The sequence below is a fragment of the Vipera berus genome (genome assembly GCF_964194415.1).
Source record: "Vipera berus genome assembly, chromosome: 1".
NCBI lineage: Eukaryota > Metazoa > Chordata > Lepidosauria > Squamata > Viperidae > Vipera > Vipera berus.
Window position 1 is genome coordinate 342,122,684 of NC_138202.1, and position 14,540 is coordinate 342,137,223.

The following is a 14,540-nucleotide window of genomic DNA, read 5'->3' on the forward strand; positions in this document are numbered from 1 at the left end:
TCCAAGGTTTGTAGTTGGGTAATGTGGATCAGATGACCTACGTTTTTACAAATTGGCTTCCAGTTACAAGTCCTCAACTTACAACCACAATTGAGCCCAAGATTTCTTTTGCTAAGCAAGAGTTGTTAACTGAGGTTTGCCCCATTTGACGTCCTTTCTTACCAGAGTTGTTAAGTGAATCGCTGCAGTTGTTAAGCTAGTAACAAAGTGGTTAAGTGAATCTGGCTTTCCCAATGACTTTGCTTGACAGAAGGTTGCAAAAGGGAATCACATGACCCCAGGAGACTGTAACCGTCATAAATGAGTCAGTTGCCAAGCGTCTGAATTTTGATCCTGTGACCATGGGGATGCTGCAACGGTTGTAAGTGTGAAAAACAGTGCTGTTGTGATTTTGAACAGTCACTAAACAAATTGTTGTAAGTCGAGGACTACCTGTACTGGGCTTTTCTTTCCCAATTATTAATTTATTTATTTAAGAAAGTTTATGTAGCCACCCAACTCAGTGACTTCAGGTGGCTTACAAAGATAAAAATCCAACATAAAAACCTTCGGGTGAGATTCAAGGTGCTGGTGATGACCTATAAAGCCCTAAATGGCTTGGGTCCGGGATATTTGAGGGAACACCTGCTGCCAGCATCAAGTTCCCTTCGTCCAGTGCGCTCCCACAGGGAGGGTCTCCTCAGGGTGCCGCCGGTTAAAGACTGCCGGCGGGTAACACCCAGGGGTAGGGCCTTCTCAGTGGGTGCGCCTGCCCTGTGGAACCAGCTGCCTGCGGAGCTTAGGACTGCCCCCAACCTCCGTTCATTCCGCCGGGACCTGAAGACCTGGCTCTTCGAGCTCTCTGGCCCAGGCTGAGAGTTTTTTTAATCTTAATTTTAACTGGGTTTTAATTTTCTCAGGGTTCTATTTAATCTTTTTTAATTTGTTTTAACGTTTGTATTGACTTTCTTTTAAATGCCCTGTAAACCGCCTTGAGTCCTTCGGGAAAGGGCGGTATATATATCTAAATAAATAAATAAATAAAAAAGAAATACCCAATTGGGATGTTACCAAGTATTTCCCACCTGGCAATAACATTCAATCAAACATAAAGGGGAAGGCATTTTCCTGTTTGTCTCCCCTACATTTCTGGCTAAGGAGAAATTTTTTTGATGATGATATTAGACCTCTGCTGCATTGATCATGGAATCCACTGGTAGGACACCAAATAAGGGAAATCCCTTACTGTTTTAGCCCCAGCCTAGTCATTCTTCATTTATCAAGCAAATCAACGTGTCCTTCCCAACCACAAAACACCTGCAGTATCTTAAAGACTATAGATTTATCATGAAAATAGTTTGGTAAACCAGTCCACTTTATTAAATGTGGCTTAAATCTTTCCTCAGCTGCACAAGTCTGCAAAAGACTTTATTTTCTCCATTTTGGATTTTTCGAATGTTTGCTTTAGAACAGGGGTCTTCAAACTTCGCCCTTTTATGACTTGTGGACTTCAACTCCCAGAATTCCTCAGCCAGCGTGCCTTAGAACGTCTTTGCTACCTGATTTTTTACAAAATATTTTAACTATTTTACTAAATTCAAAACACCAATTTATTGATTTTAAAGTCTTAGTTAGTAGCATGTGGCTTTATAGGTAAACTAAATAATATTGCAATACATATGTTAAAAGCTATAAAAACCTAGACTCGTTTTGCCAAACAGTCTAAGAATCTCATTCTTAGTTTGGCTGGCTGATAAATGTGCAGGCAGAGTCTGCCAATTTTTATTAAACAATCACTCCATTACATTAACGTTGCACAAATATATCAAACAGAATGTTTTCAAAGGTATTTTGGTGATTACAGAATTTATTGGCGGGGAGGAGAAACCAGCTGAAACAGAACACGTGCCCACCAAACTGAACCCTTGATCCGGGGTATAAAAACTCTCGTGAGAAAATGTGATATTTCCCTCACCGCAATGATTGTTGGGAGTTGAAGTTAAAAAGGATTAGAGACGGTGAGTGACCGGAAACAGGAAGTATGATTCATACTGCTTTAGGTGGGGCCAGCAGCCTCGTTCAGAAGTTCTTCCCTTCCTTGGTGAGAGACTTTAAAATGTCGGAGCAACGCGGGATCTGCTGAATGTGTGGTAGGTATACCAGTGTGGCTTATAGTTTCTTATGCGGTAAACTGAACTTAGTATTTAGAGTATTTTCAAGAAAACTATAGTTAAGAAAGCCGTGGTCCTCAACCTTGGCAATTTTGAGATTTGTGGACTTCGACTACCAGAATTCCCCAGCCAGAAATCTGGGAATTGAAGTCCACACATCTTAAATGTCAAGAGTGAGAAATGCTGGTTTAGCGGATTGTAGGAACACAAAATAAGAGTCACGTGACAAGGACAGTAAAGGCGGGTCCCAGAGGTTTATTTATTTATTTATTTATTTATTTATTTTACTGCATTTATATACCGCCCTTTCCCTGAGGACTCAGGGCGGTTTACAGGGAGTTAAAAATCAATCATACAAAAGTTAAAAAACCAATTTAAAAAGATTAAACCAACCCTGTACAATTAAAACCCCAATTAAAAAAAAAATTCTCCTCAGCCTGGGCCCGAGAGCTCAAAGAGCCAGGTCTTCAGGCCCCGGTGGAATGACCGGAGGTCGGGGGCAGTCCTCAGCTCCACTGGCAGCTGGTTCCAGAGGGCAGGCGCCCCCACTGAGAAGGCCCTATCCCTGGGTGACACCCGCCGGCAATCCACCCGGTTGGGTGGACCAGTGGTTGTTTACCACCAAGGAACAAAGAAAGCTGGATGAAAGTGGCTGATTAGGAGATTAGTGGTGCCCTGGCTTTTTATGCCCCCAATTTAAAATTAGTAACATTGACTTTATTTTCCTAGAAATATTATTTTGTGATATTGAATTGCAAAAATAATTGCCAGCAGTGAATGGCCATATTGAAGCACGTGGCCTGACAAAGAGGTCCCTGCAAGATGTGCTAAATGCAATGATGAGTGAAGTATAGTCTGAACTGGTATTGTCAGAACTTTGGTTTTGATTCTGACCAGGGCGTGATCATGTAATCTTCTCTCTGAGCAGGTTTGGCAGTCTGGTTCCCCTGGGAATTCTCTGTTTGCATTTGTCTCTGGCTCTGCGGCCTATTGGTGGACATGTTTGGGGCAGAAATAGATCTCATGGAATGGAGGAGTTGAATCTATCGCATTTAAAGTGGTTTAAGTAAACCATTGCATGTGTGAAGATTCTTTTTTTTCAGTGATTGGTGGATGAAAACTGAGTTATTCTTCCCACTTTCTCTGGGAAGCAGAAATAGAAGAATTGCTACAATTTTTAGAATGGAGAGCACCACTTCCTTCCAGTTACAGGGTTAACAAGTGATGTATTAAAGAAAAATTCTAGAGGGAAAATCAGATGGAATTAAAAATGCAAAGGAAACTAGTTCTTTCTCACAGCAAAGCCATTTTCCAACCAGAGAAAGATGTGTATTTCTTCTCATTGTAGAAAAGGAGCATTAGGATAAATGCAAACATATGCCTTTCACAGGGAATGGCAAATAAACAGTTGAATCTTGAAATCCTGACACAGTTAATTAAAACTTTGTAGCATAGGGCCTGGTTATTTGCAGCACAAGCTGTTTCTGATTAGTTCTGTCCTCTAATAAGATCTGATAGGGTGGACATTCTCTTAGTCCCATCACTCAAGCAGATGATAGGACCCAGAAGATGAGCTTCTTTGTCATGAGACCCGCCCTATGGACCAAAGAGATTTGGATCACCCTATTTATTTGGATTGCCTTATTTAGAAGTCTTTTGACCTGTTGTTTCACCTGGTAGTGGGTGAATTAATTTGTATCCAACTTGATTATTCTTGGATTGTTTTTGGTAGTGTAAAGTTTACCTGGGTGCAACACGTTATTATTTTAATATTTTTGTGTGTGTACATCACCCGAAGTCACATGTCAATTGAATGGTTATATGAATTAATTTAATAAATACATCTTTTTCAAACTAAAAGAAATGGAAAACAATGCTACTTTAAAACTGGATATGTGGATAACAGATTGAGAGTTTGTTCCAATGTAAGTACAATTATGCTTGAGCATGTTGGAAGGGAAGACCATGCTGGTCACTCCAACTCTTGATTCTGTGATGTGATTATTTGGGCACTGTTTCCATTATGTTATAAACTTTTGCTGATGCTAGTTTGAAAAATCTTGTAACAATAAAAGCAGCATAATAGGAGGTTGTTGACTTCCCTTCACTAGATGTAGTAGAGGGGAGGTGATGCTTTGATTTGGATTCTTGCACAGGTGAATCAGGCCCAAGATTTATTCTCTAAAGACTGTAACAACTGGATTTTCTTTTCTACAGGTGATGGTTTACTGTTGACATGACCAGAGGCAGTCAAAAGGATTCTTCCTAGCAACACTCTATTCTATCTAAAAAGGACTCGAGTAGCAGAGGACACAGAGTTGCAAGATTTGCATACAACGAACAACAGCTATATAAACACTGTAAGTCAGACGTGTCAAACTCAAGGCCCAGATCCGGCCCGTGATGTGTTTAGATCTAGCCTACAAGCAAACTAGTAGGAGTGATTGAATGGTTACCTCCTCACTTCTTCAGGTGTCTTGTCAGCGGCAGCAACACTAGCAGAGGACAGGCAGCGGAAGCCTCCAACGTGTGGAGCTGTTCAGCAGCAGTAATCACAGGCGGGCATGGCTAAAGCGCCCTCTGCTTGAAAGCAAGTGGCTGGCGAGGGAAGTAAAGAAAGGACGGAAGGTGCTTGGATCTTGTGTTTCTTCAGTTCTCACCCCTCCCTGCCTCACCGCCTTTCCGTCCTCTTCCTTCATCTGTGCTGAACTTTCCCACGAGTAGCCGCTCCCTTTGCAAACTTTTCCCCAAAGACGCCAGGAAACACAAGCCGTGCACTGCTGAAGTGTACAGGCTTCCTTCGAATTGCTGCTGCCCCTCCGAGCGAGAGATCTGTGTCTCGGTCTCTCTACTGCTCAGATTCTCTGGTCTCAGGTTATTGGGACCTTAAGAGTGCCGCGAAGAGTGCAACCTTCTTATACCCCAGAAGATTCAGACTCACGGCATCCTATTGAGCCTCCAGAGTGGATACCTAGAGCGCTCACAACTGCTCGCCTCACGCAGCACCTGGGACTTTGAGCTTTCTGTGCAGTCTCATACTCCATATATACAACATCTACAGTGAAGAAGACCTGCGTGCCTATACTGATATTTAACCACCATCCCCAAAATGGCCAAACGGAAAGTGGATTTTGAAAACAGGTGCTTTCAGAAAAGGTGGGAAGCAGAGTACCTGTTTGTTAACATTGAAAACAAGGCCATGTGCCTTGTTTGCGGAGCTAATGTGGCTGTACTTAAAGAATATAACATGAGACGGCACTACGAGGCGAAACATCAGGACAATTTCAAAAACTTGAACATACAGGAGAAGCTAAAGAAGGTGGAAGAGTTTAAAAAGAGACTGATGTCACAGCAGCATATGTTCAGAAAATCACAAAATGAAGCTGCTGTGAAAGCTAGTTTTATAGTCGCAGAAGAGATAGCTAAATCAGCCCGGCCATTTACAGAGGGGGAGTTTTTGAAGAACTGCATGATTAAAGTGTGCGAAGTCTTGTGTCCAGACCAAAAGCAAGCATTTTTGAATGTAAACCTAAGCGGAAATACTGTTGCTGATCGGATATCTGAGCTTGCCACTGATTTACAAGGACAGTTGACTGAAAAAGGAAAAGATTTCATTGCTTATTCCCTTGCTGTGGTTGAGAGCACTGACATCACTGGCACGGCACAGCTGGCAATCTTCATCCGTGGAGTGGACTCAAGGTTATGCGTTACAGAGGAACTTTTGGATATTAAATCTATGCATGGCACTAGCACAGGAAAAGACATATTTGAAGCAGTATCTAAATGTGTAAATGACATGAAACTGCCCTGGGACAAACTTATAGGTCTGGCAACAGATGGAGCACCTTCAATGTGTGGGGAAAAGAGTGGATTAGTGGGAAGGATAAGAGAGAAGATGAAGGGAGAGAATTGCACAGGTGAGCTGACAGCTTATCACTGCATCATACACCTGGAAACACTATGTGACAAAACCCTGAAGATGGAACATGTAATGAGCACTGTAACACAAACAGTTAACTTTATAAGAGCCAAAGGCTTAAATAACTATCAATTCAAATCTTTTTTGGAGGAAATACATTCTGAACTTGGTGATCTTCCCTGTCACACAGAGATGCAATGGCTAAATCAAGAAAAAGTGCTCAGTAGATTTTTTGAGTTGCGTGAGGAAATCTGTCAGTTCATGGAAAGTAAAGGAAAATGCTCCACAGTACTGCGGGATGAAAGGTGGCTATGTGATTTAGCTTTTCTGTGTGACATAACCAAGCATCTCGCTGCCCTAAACCTTCAGCTTCAGGGACGGGACCATGTGATCATGGACATGTATGGTGCAGTGAAAGCCTTTCAATTTAAGCTGCGACTATGGGAGACTCAAATACAGCATGGAAACTTGAGTCACTTTCCCTGTTGCCAAATAATCACAAACCAGGTCTTCACCGCTGTTTTCTCATATGCTCGTTTTGCTGATAAGCTGCATAAACTTCAAATGGAGTTTACACGTCGCTTTGACTTTGAAGCACAGAAATTTAATTTTGAATTGCTCAGTAATCCATTTGCAGTTGAAGTGGCAAAAGCACCCGTAAACATCCAGTTGGAGCTGATAGAACTCCAATGTAACAGCACATTTAAGGCAAAGTATGACTCTGTAGGGCCCGCATGGTTCACCAGGTTCATTCCTGAAACGATGCCCCAACTTCGCCTACAAGCTGCTCAAACGCTCTGCATGTTTGGCAGTACATACCTGTGTGAGCAACTTTTCTCTGCGATGAAGGTGAACAAAAGTGTACACAGAAGTCTTCTCACTGATACACAGCTCCACTCTATCCTGAGAGTTTCCACAGCTCAGAATTTAACCTCGGATCTGAATGAACTTGTGGGCAAGACAAGATGCCAAACATCCGGCTCAAATGACCGAGGATTTAACGATTCAAGCATCCCGTTGAGTTCCCAAAGTGGTATGTTGGATTTGGATTCATAATCTTGTTTTATGTTTATTTACCAAACCCATCTTTCATTTAATCAAAGAGAAGCTTATCATCTTGTGCTTGTTTCAGAAGAATTAGAAGAACCCAAACCCCAGGATGATCTAGGCTTGTTCTTCCCATAGAGCCTCTTAAAGTAAAAACTGGTTGAAGCAACATAAAAGCTTTTGTAATAAAATGTCAATGTTTATCGTGATATCTAAATATAATCTCTGTTAAACAGTTTCTTGTGCGTCTTATTTTGAGGAATGTATCATTTGACTTATATGGCTTACAGCTGTGATTTTGGGTGGCTAACATTAAAACAATGCCCAAAACAATTATCAAGAAAATATGAAGAACCTACAGTGGTCGCTAAAAACCCAATAAACTGAACAATACAATCTCATCTCATTTCATAGGCTACCCTTTCCAACCCCAATATTCTGGAGAACATCCAGATCTCAGTGCTTTGCAAAAGACCAGCAGCATCAGGGCTAATATAATATATTGGCTAATATAATATATTGAGGAATATAGATTTCCAGAGGGCAGGTGCTATGGCAGAAAAGGCACTCTTCCTAGGTCACAGTGGACGTAGGCCCACTTCTTCAATTGAGAGGACCCTGAGTGGGCTCTTCCAGTTGGACCTGGTGGGATGGACTGAAACAAGGAAGGCAAGGTCTTGTAAATAACCCAGCCCCTTGCTGTGAACGCTTTATAGATGGCAACTGCTACCTTGCTGCTGCCAAAAAATGTTTAAATACTAGCTGCTCAGGCTGCTCTCAGAAGCTTTACTATCTTTTTATGATCACTTACAGCAGTGTGCAGCTGAAAGTTATCAACATACAATTTATTATGGAGGCCACAATAGTTCATGTGATTAGAATGCCGAGTCAGAAGACTGTTGAGAGGTCGATGGCTCAGCAGTTCAACACCCAAGAGCCAGCTGCCTGATGGAATGAGCTCCTGTCAATTTGTCCCAGCTCCTGCCCACCTAGCAGTTCGAAAGCAGACAAATGCAAGTAGATAAATAGGTACCACTTTGGTGGGAAAATACCAGACACACAGAAGGAGCTTCCTTGGCCGCCCCATGGGCAACGGTGATATCACTGACTAATCCTTTCAACCTGGAAGTGCCTTGATGGTTCTTCCAATTCAAATGTTGTAATAATTTATGATGTAATAGTCATTATTAAATGCATGACTTTATGCTTACATGTAAAGCAAATTAAAGCAAAGCTATTTTTTTCTAAACCCTGTTTGCAACTTGGCCTGCAACTCTGAGCTGGCCAGTCAATGACCAAATGGTTCTATGAAAAGTTATTTACCCCTAGAAATGTGCCTCAAGTCATACAGATAAGAAGCAGGTTGGGCCTTTTTCTATCTAATAATCTTTCTCAGCTAACCTGTTTTCACTTTATAGATACTAGGGGGGGGATCAATTAGGTGAGAGAGCTCAAAGACAACAGTTGACAGTAAGTATAACCTGTAACCACACCCTTAAAAGCTAACCCCTCTATTACAAAAAAAACACGCTTAGTATAATCAGAAAAAAACACCCAATTCTGCAATGTACCATTCCAGTTTTTATATAAAGATCAAAGGATGGACCTCTCAGTTTTCAGGGGTGTATAGTTTGACAAGGTGCTGAAGTTCAGTGGCATAGCCAGTGATGGGGCACCGCTGGTGATGCTTCACATAAGAGTAGACACAGCGATAGCAGAAAACAAAGCCAGAAGTGGAGAGGGCTGTATCGTTGACACGAATTTTACGACACAATGGACACATTGTCTTGAGCTTTGGCAGAAGAGGTGAATCAGTCTCGTAGTCCAGGTGCACAGGTGGTGGTGGGACTGGCATAGCAGTCAGTGATTTGATGGTCTCCTGATTCTCAGCCGAATACCACCACTCCAAGAACTGGAGGAAGAAGATGCCCACAGAGAGGCCAGTGGACAGGGAGAAAGCCAGGGCCCCTAGGATTTTTTCCCCAGCTGACTTCATTTGCTCTTTCATGCTGCAGAAAGGGGCAAGATATAAAAAAAGAAATTAACCGAATTCATGCTATTATTAAGAAACGTGGAAAACATTTAAGACGCAAATCCAGGGTTACAGTACAAAAGGCAATCTGAGAAAAGCCATAAATCCCTGAGATGCAACTATGATTAGCTATTCATCCAAATACCTGGTTTCCAGCATTTAACAACTAGAGGTATAACACCCCCCCCAAATTTTTATAAGATTAGTTTGAGGGGGGAAAAACAGTATAAAAAAGTTGTAAGCAGAAAATTGGCCCTCCCACTCACTAGAGGACTCTCAAATGACTGTTAGAGAAAGTGATCCTCAAAAACAGGAAAAAAATCTTAGCCATGACTTTACTCTGCAGGTGTACTTGCTAAATGAGGTATATGTAATCCTTGATTTATAGCCATTCATTTAGCGACCGCTCAGTTACAACAGCACTGAAAAAATATGAACAGTTCTTACACTTATGACTAATACAGCATCCAGAGTCACATGATCAAAATTTGGGCATTTGGCAACCGGCAGGTATTTACAATAGTTGCAGTTTCCAAGGGTCACATGATCGCCATTTGCGATCTTCCCAGCTAGCTTCCAGGAAGCAAAGTTAATGGGTAAAACTGGATTTGCTTAACAGTCACATGATTCACTCAACAACTGCAGTGATTTGCTTAACAACCATGGCAAAAAAGATAATATTAAAACCACCTCACTTAAAACCACCTTGCTTAGCAATGGAAATTTTGATCCCAATCATGGTTGTAAGTCAAGGACTGCCTGCATAAAAGATTTTAGAGAGTCTTGACCTATTTCAATCTTTCTGGTGCTAGTTGAAGATGCTTTTCTTTCTTAAATTTTCCCAGGTGTAGTAATCATAAGATCTTTTTCTTAAATTTTCATCTTTATGGTCTACACTTTTATCATCAACTGCCTGGCGAGTATTAGTTTTTAGTTGATATACAAACATTGTGAATATATAAATATACCCAACCATTGAAAGAAGCAAGCAAAAACAGCAAGGGGTGGCTGTTTTAGGGTTTTCATTTCTATTCACCTGTTTGATGACTGCAGGACACCACCAGCAGCTACATGTACATTTTCCAAAGCCCGTAGATCGTCTGCTGTCAGCCTGACCAAATACACACCAGCCAGTCTCAGCAGTGGGGAGTGGTGTTGAGCCTTCCCCAGAATGTAACATAGTTGCTGCACCAGAAACCAGCCCTCCCAAGCCATGTTCACAAAGGGGTAGGCAGCCAGGAAGCCCTTGTAAAATCGTTTCCAGCAGGATGACGGAGGATGGATAGAATAATCGTCTTCTTCCTGGAGACGGGAGATCAACTTTTCCAGTTTAGTTCTCAGGTATGGAACAAGGACCAACAAGCAGAGAGATTTCCAATGATGCTTTTGGGATAGTCCAGCAGTGGCCAAAGATCTCTGCTGATTCCTTTTGCTTTTCAGTACAACTCTCTTCAAGCCATAGAAATTTTCAGAAAATGAAGCACTGCACCGGAAGAGGTAATGCTGCTGGAGTAGAAGATCCAGGATGGTGTAGACTTCGTCAAACCAGTGCCACAGGAAACCATAATATGAAGGATTGGATTCAGCCAATACCTAGTACAAAAGACAATCAAGGGTAAGAGTAATAAACCTGAATGTGTCAAGAGATTTTTATTGATGTTTGAAACATTTTGTTTTGGCTACTTTGTGGATTTTTTGCTTTGCGATTGTTGCAAGATAACACAGCCTTTTTCAAGATGAGGGCTATGTGGAGTTAGAAGTTGTGTTCCATTACTGGATCAGGACCAGGATCTAAAAACACGATATAGCTAGCATACACACAAACACAAAAACAGATTTAAAATACAGTAATAACATAATACTATTACAATATTTCATAATTTACTCTTCTCTCAAATTCAGAATTTCATAATCTTTGGAAAGTTTTATGGCCATATTTATAAATTGGAATCCACATTGATAATATGTAAATAGAAATTTGCTTTGTTAATTATTTTCAGCAGAAAAATGAAAAAAATTCTAAGCCACAAATTTTAATTTACAGATTATATAATCTAGACTTCCATTTTAAGTTTAGTGGAAACTCACTGATCCAATTATCCTGGTTTAACTGCAAGGTCTGAGGCAGGATTTTCTTTATTTGATACCTGAAATAAATCTAACTAAAAAAGATGGGACATCACATATGCATGCAATTTTTTTCCAGTCCTTCCATGCTTTCATATTTCCTTCATTATTCTGACCATTATTCAACCTTAGATAAGCACAGAAAACTAATGGTTATCCTTCCCTCAATACTCACTTACCAACCATTCTTCTCACCTTGATCACATGCTGAAATGCTGGTCTCACAGCAGTCATCAAACTGTCTTGGGCAACAACTTCAAATATAGAAGGCCTGTCCACATATGGGTAGATGGCAGTGACATGAGCTCCATGTTCTGCCATGGTCTCTTCTGGAATAAAAACAAACAAACCTTCCAAAATAATTCAAAACAGAAATGGGTTTTAGAAGACATTATTACAAAAGCCCTCAAACTTTCTGTCTAGAATGATATATGGATATATTTAAATTATTGATCTTTTCATTTCTAATTTGATTGAAAAATGGCAAGTTAATGTTGTTAGCTGCAAAGTCGTGACCGACCCATCACGACCCCATGGACAATGTTCCTCCAGGCCTTCCTGTCCTCTACCATCTTCTGGAGTCCATTTAAGCTCATGCCTACTGCTTCAGTGACTCCATCCAGCCACCTCATTCTCTGTCGTCCCCTTCTTCTCTTGCCCTCAATCTTTCCCAGCATTAGGCTCTTCTCCAGTGAGTCCTTCCTTCCTTCTCATTAGGTGGCCAAAGCATTTGAGTTTCAACTTCAGGATCTGGCCTTCTAAAGAGCAGTCAGGGTTGATCTCCTCTAAGACTGACCAGTTTGATCGCCTTGCAGTCCAAGGGACTTGCAGGAGTCTTCTCCAGCACCATAGTTCAAAGGCCTTAATTCTTTGGCGCTCAGCCTTTCTTATGGTCCAACTTTCACAGCTATACATTGCAACTGGGAAGACCATAGCCTTGACTATGCACACTTTTGTTGGCAGGGTGATGTGTCTGCTTTTTAGTGTGCTGTCTAGAATTGCCATGGCTTTCCTCCCCAGGAGCAAGCGTCTTTTAATTTCTCGGCTGCAGTCCCCACCTGCAGTGATCTTGGAGCCCAGGAAAATAAAATCTGTCACTGTGAACTGTGGTGATTGACAATAGGCTCCTGAGAGCATTCATGGTGCTAGTTGTGGATGCCTTGCTGCTCTCTGAGCTTGGTGGTTTACTTGCAGACGTCTCATTACCCAACTGGGTAATACCATCAGTGCAAGGGTAATGAAATATCTGCAAGATCACCACCAAGCTCAGAGAGCATCAAGGACTCCACAGTTCAACTCTGAGCTATAAATATTCTCTTCTGTTAGAACAGGGGTGTCAAACTGCCGAATGTGTCATAGCATCTTTTAATTTCTTGGTTGTAGTCCCTGTCTGTGGTGATCTTGGAGCCCAGGAAAATAAAATCTGTCACTACCTCCATTTCTTCCCCATCTATTTGCCAGGAATTGAGAGGGCCAGATGCCATGATCTTGGTTTTTTTAATGTTTCAAGTTTATTTAATACAGTATGCTATTTCCCTCAAGGACAATGAAGATGTATATAAGACTGGCATGGCTCTTGGTAGTTGCTGGATGCACCAAGCCACATATCATATACAGTTTAGCCTAATATGCTGTGTGAACACAAAACCCATGATTAGCACATAGTCCACCTTGCCATGCAAATGAGGTGATACCGAGTCAACCAAGTTTAACCATGAGTAAGTACTTTGCACAAATGTACCTTTTATCTATCATTTTCTTCAGATTTTTCCCCTCTGTCTTTTCAATATATAATTTAAGGTGGCAAACATATTTAATACTTCTGCCTCCTATTTTCCCCACAACAGTTGTGTGAAGTAGGTTGGGCTGAGGCAGAATGAATGGCCCAAAGTTGCCCAGCCATCTTTTATGCCTTAGGGAGGCCTAGAGCTCCCAGTCTCCTGGTTTCTAGCTTCTTTGAAACTTAACCATTCCACCAAACAGAATTTTACTCCAAATCTTGCCTGCTGCTTCATACGTTTTCCTCACCAACAGCCTTGCTCCATCCTGTCAATCCCCCACCCAAGCCTTTCTCTCCAGGAAAAGAGCCTGCAAGAAATCTGAGGGAATTCAAGGCCGCTGCATTTCTCTGAAAGGTGTGTCGCAGGTAGGTCAGAAAGAGAGCTGGATTCAAATCCTTGCTGAAATACAGGTAGTCCTCCACTTATGACCACAATTGAGCCCCAAATTTAGGTTGTTAAGTGAGAAATTTGTTAAATGAGTTTTGCTCATTTTACATCTTTTCCTGCCACATTTGTTAACTGAATCACTGCAGCTGTTAAATTAGTAACACGGTGGTTAAGTGAATCTGGTTTCCCCATAGACTTTGCTTGTCAGAAGGTCGCAAAAGGTGATCATATGACCCCGGGACACTGCAACCAGTTGTCAAGCATCCGAATGTAAATCACGTGACCATGGGGTGCTTCAACGGTCATAAGTGTGAAAAATGGTCATAAGTCACTTTTTTCCCCAGTGCTGTTGCAACTCTGAAGGGTCACTAAGCGAGCTGTTGCAAATCGAGGACTATCTGTAAACAAATCAACTTGGTGAACTAGGCGAGCGTGATGCAAACCCCGAGGACGCCGCAATCAAGCGGCACCAACTCTTAAGACCAAATGAATCCACAAGGGAAGCCGCCTGATGCCATGAATGACTATGGCCATTAAATTGCTTTGCGATCACGGCAAGGGCTAGACCCCACATTCTGGCAGAAAAAAAGCCATTACAAGGATGCTCTTACACTTCTGCGCCCTATGTGCTGGAGAGGGACAGGTCAGGATTTCCCCCACTTCAATCGCCCTCCGTGTACGGCCGCTTCCCCGGTGCTGCTGCTACCGCTTGCCGTTCAGCGCTGTAGAAATTCAGGCCGCGCTAGACTTTCCTTTAGTTTTGCTTCTACCGCACCATAGAGTTACAAGAGGGCAAAACAGGCGTGATTCCGTTGGGAGGACTCTCCCGTGGGAGAACAGTCGCTCTTGATGTTGGAAAAAAAAATGCCCCATAAGTTTACATGAGGAAACCCTCTTTACGCTCAAAACTTCGGTCTGGAAAGCTAAAAAATGCAATGCAGTTTACGAGCAGTCGCATCTAACCTTACGGAGCGACGTTCCTCCGTTGCAGGAATAGGACCGGAAGAAAACGGGTGTGCCGATCTAGGCCCCCGAAACTCTGTGGCTGCGGACGATCTAAGCAGGAAGGCGTGGCGCATATCGTTGGTTGGTCTTCC

General features: G+C 42.0%; 2 protein-coding genes across 3 annotated transcripts; one reads left to right on the forward strand and one right to left on the reverse strand.

Moving 5' to 3' along the window:
* The first annotated feature begins 2,015 nt into the window (after positions 1 to 2,015).
* On the forward strand, positions 2,016 to 8,592 carry LOC308671357 (general transcription factor II-I repeat domain-containing protein 2-like). 2 transcript variants are annotated; one of them, XM_081333497.1, is made up of 3 exons: positions 2,016 to 2,129; positions 4,368 to 7,102; positions 7,930 to 8,592. In XM_081333497.1, the coding sequence occupies exons 2-3, from the start codon at positions 5,260 to 5,262 to the stop codon at positions 7,941 to 7,943; spliced, it is 1,857 nt and encodes a 618-aa protein (XP_081189623.1). In that variant the 5' UTR covers positions 2,016 to 2,129; positions 4,368 to 5,259; the 3' UTR covers positions 7,944 to 8,592. The 2 variants fall into 2 exon arrangements, with proteins under 2 accessions (XP_081189623.1, XP_081189622.1); XM_081333496.1 differs by lacking the exon at positions 7,930 to 8,592 and having other exon boundaries at positions 4,368 to 4,510; positions 4,623 to 7,906.
* Positions 8,593 to 8,676: 84 nt separating this feature from the next.
* Positions 8,677 to 14,396, reverse strand: PEX12 (peroxisomal biogenesis factor 12). The gene is made up of 4 exons (XM_081333512.1): positions 14,055 to 14,396; positions 11,471 to 11,604; positions 10,185 to 10,741; positions 8,677 to 9,125 (listed from the first exon to the last, which is right to left on the reverse strand). The coding sequence occupies exons 2-4, from the start codon at positions 11,594 to 11,596 to the stop codon at positions 8,726 to 8,728; spliced, it is 1,083 nt and encodes a 360-aa protein (XP_081189638.1). The 5' UTR covers positions 11,597 to 11,604; positions 14,055 to 14,396; the 3' UTR covers positions 8,677 to 8,725.
* Between the last annotated feature and the right edge of the window lie 144 nt (positions 14,397 to 14,540).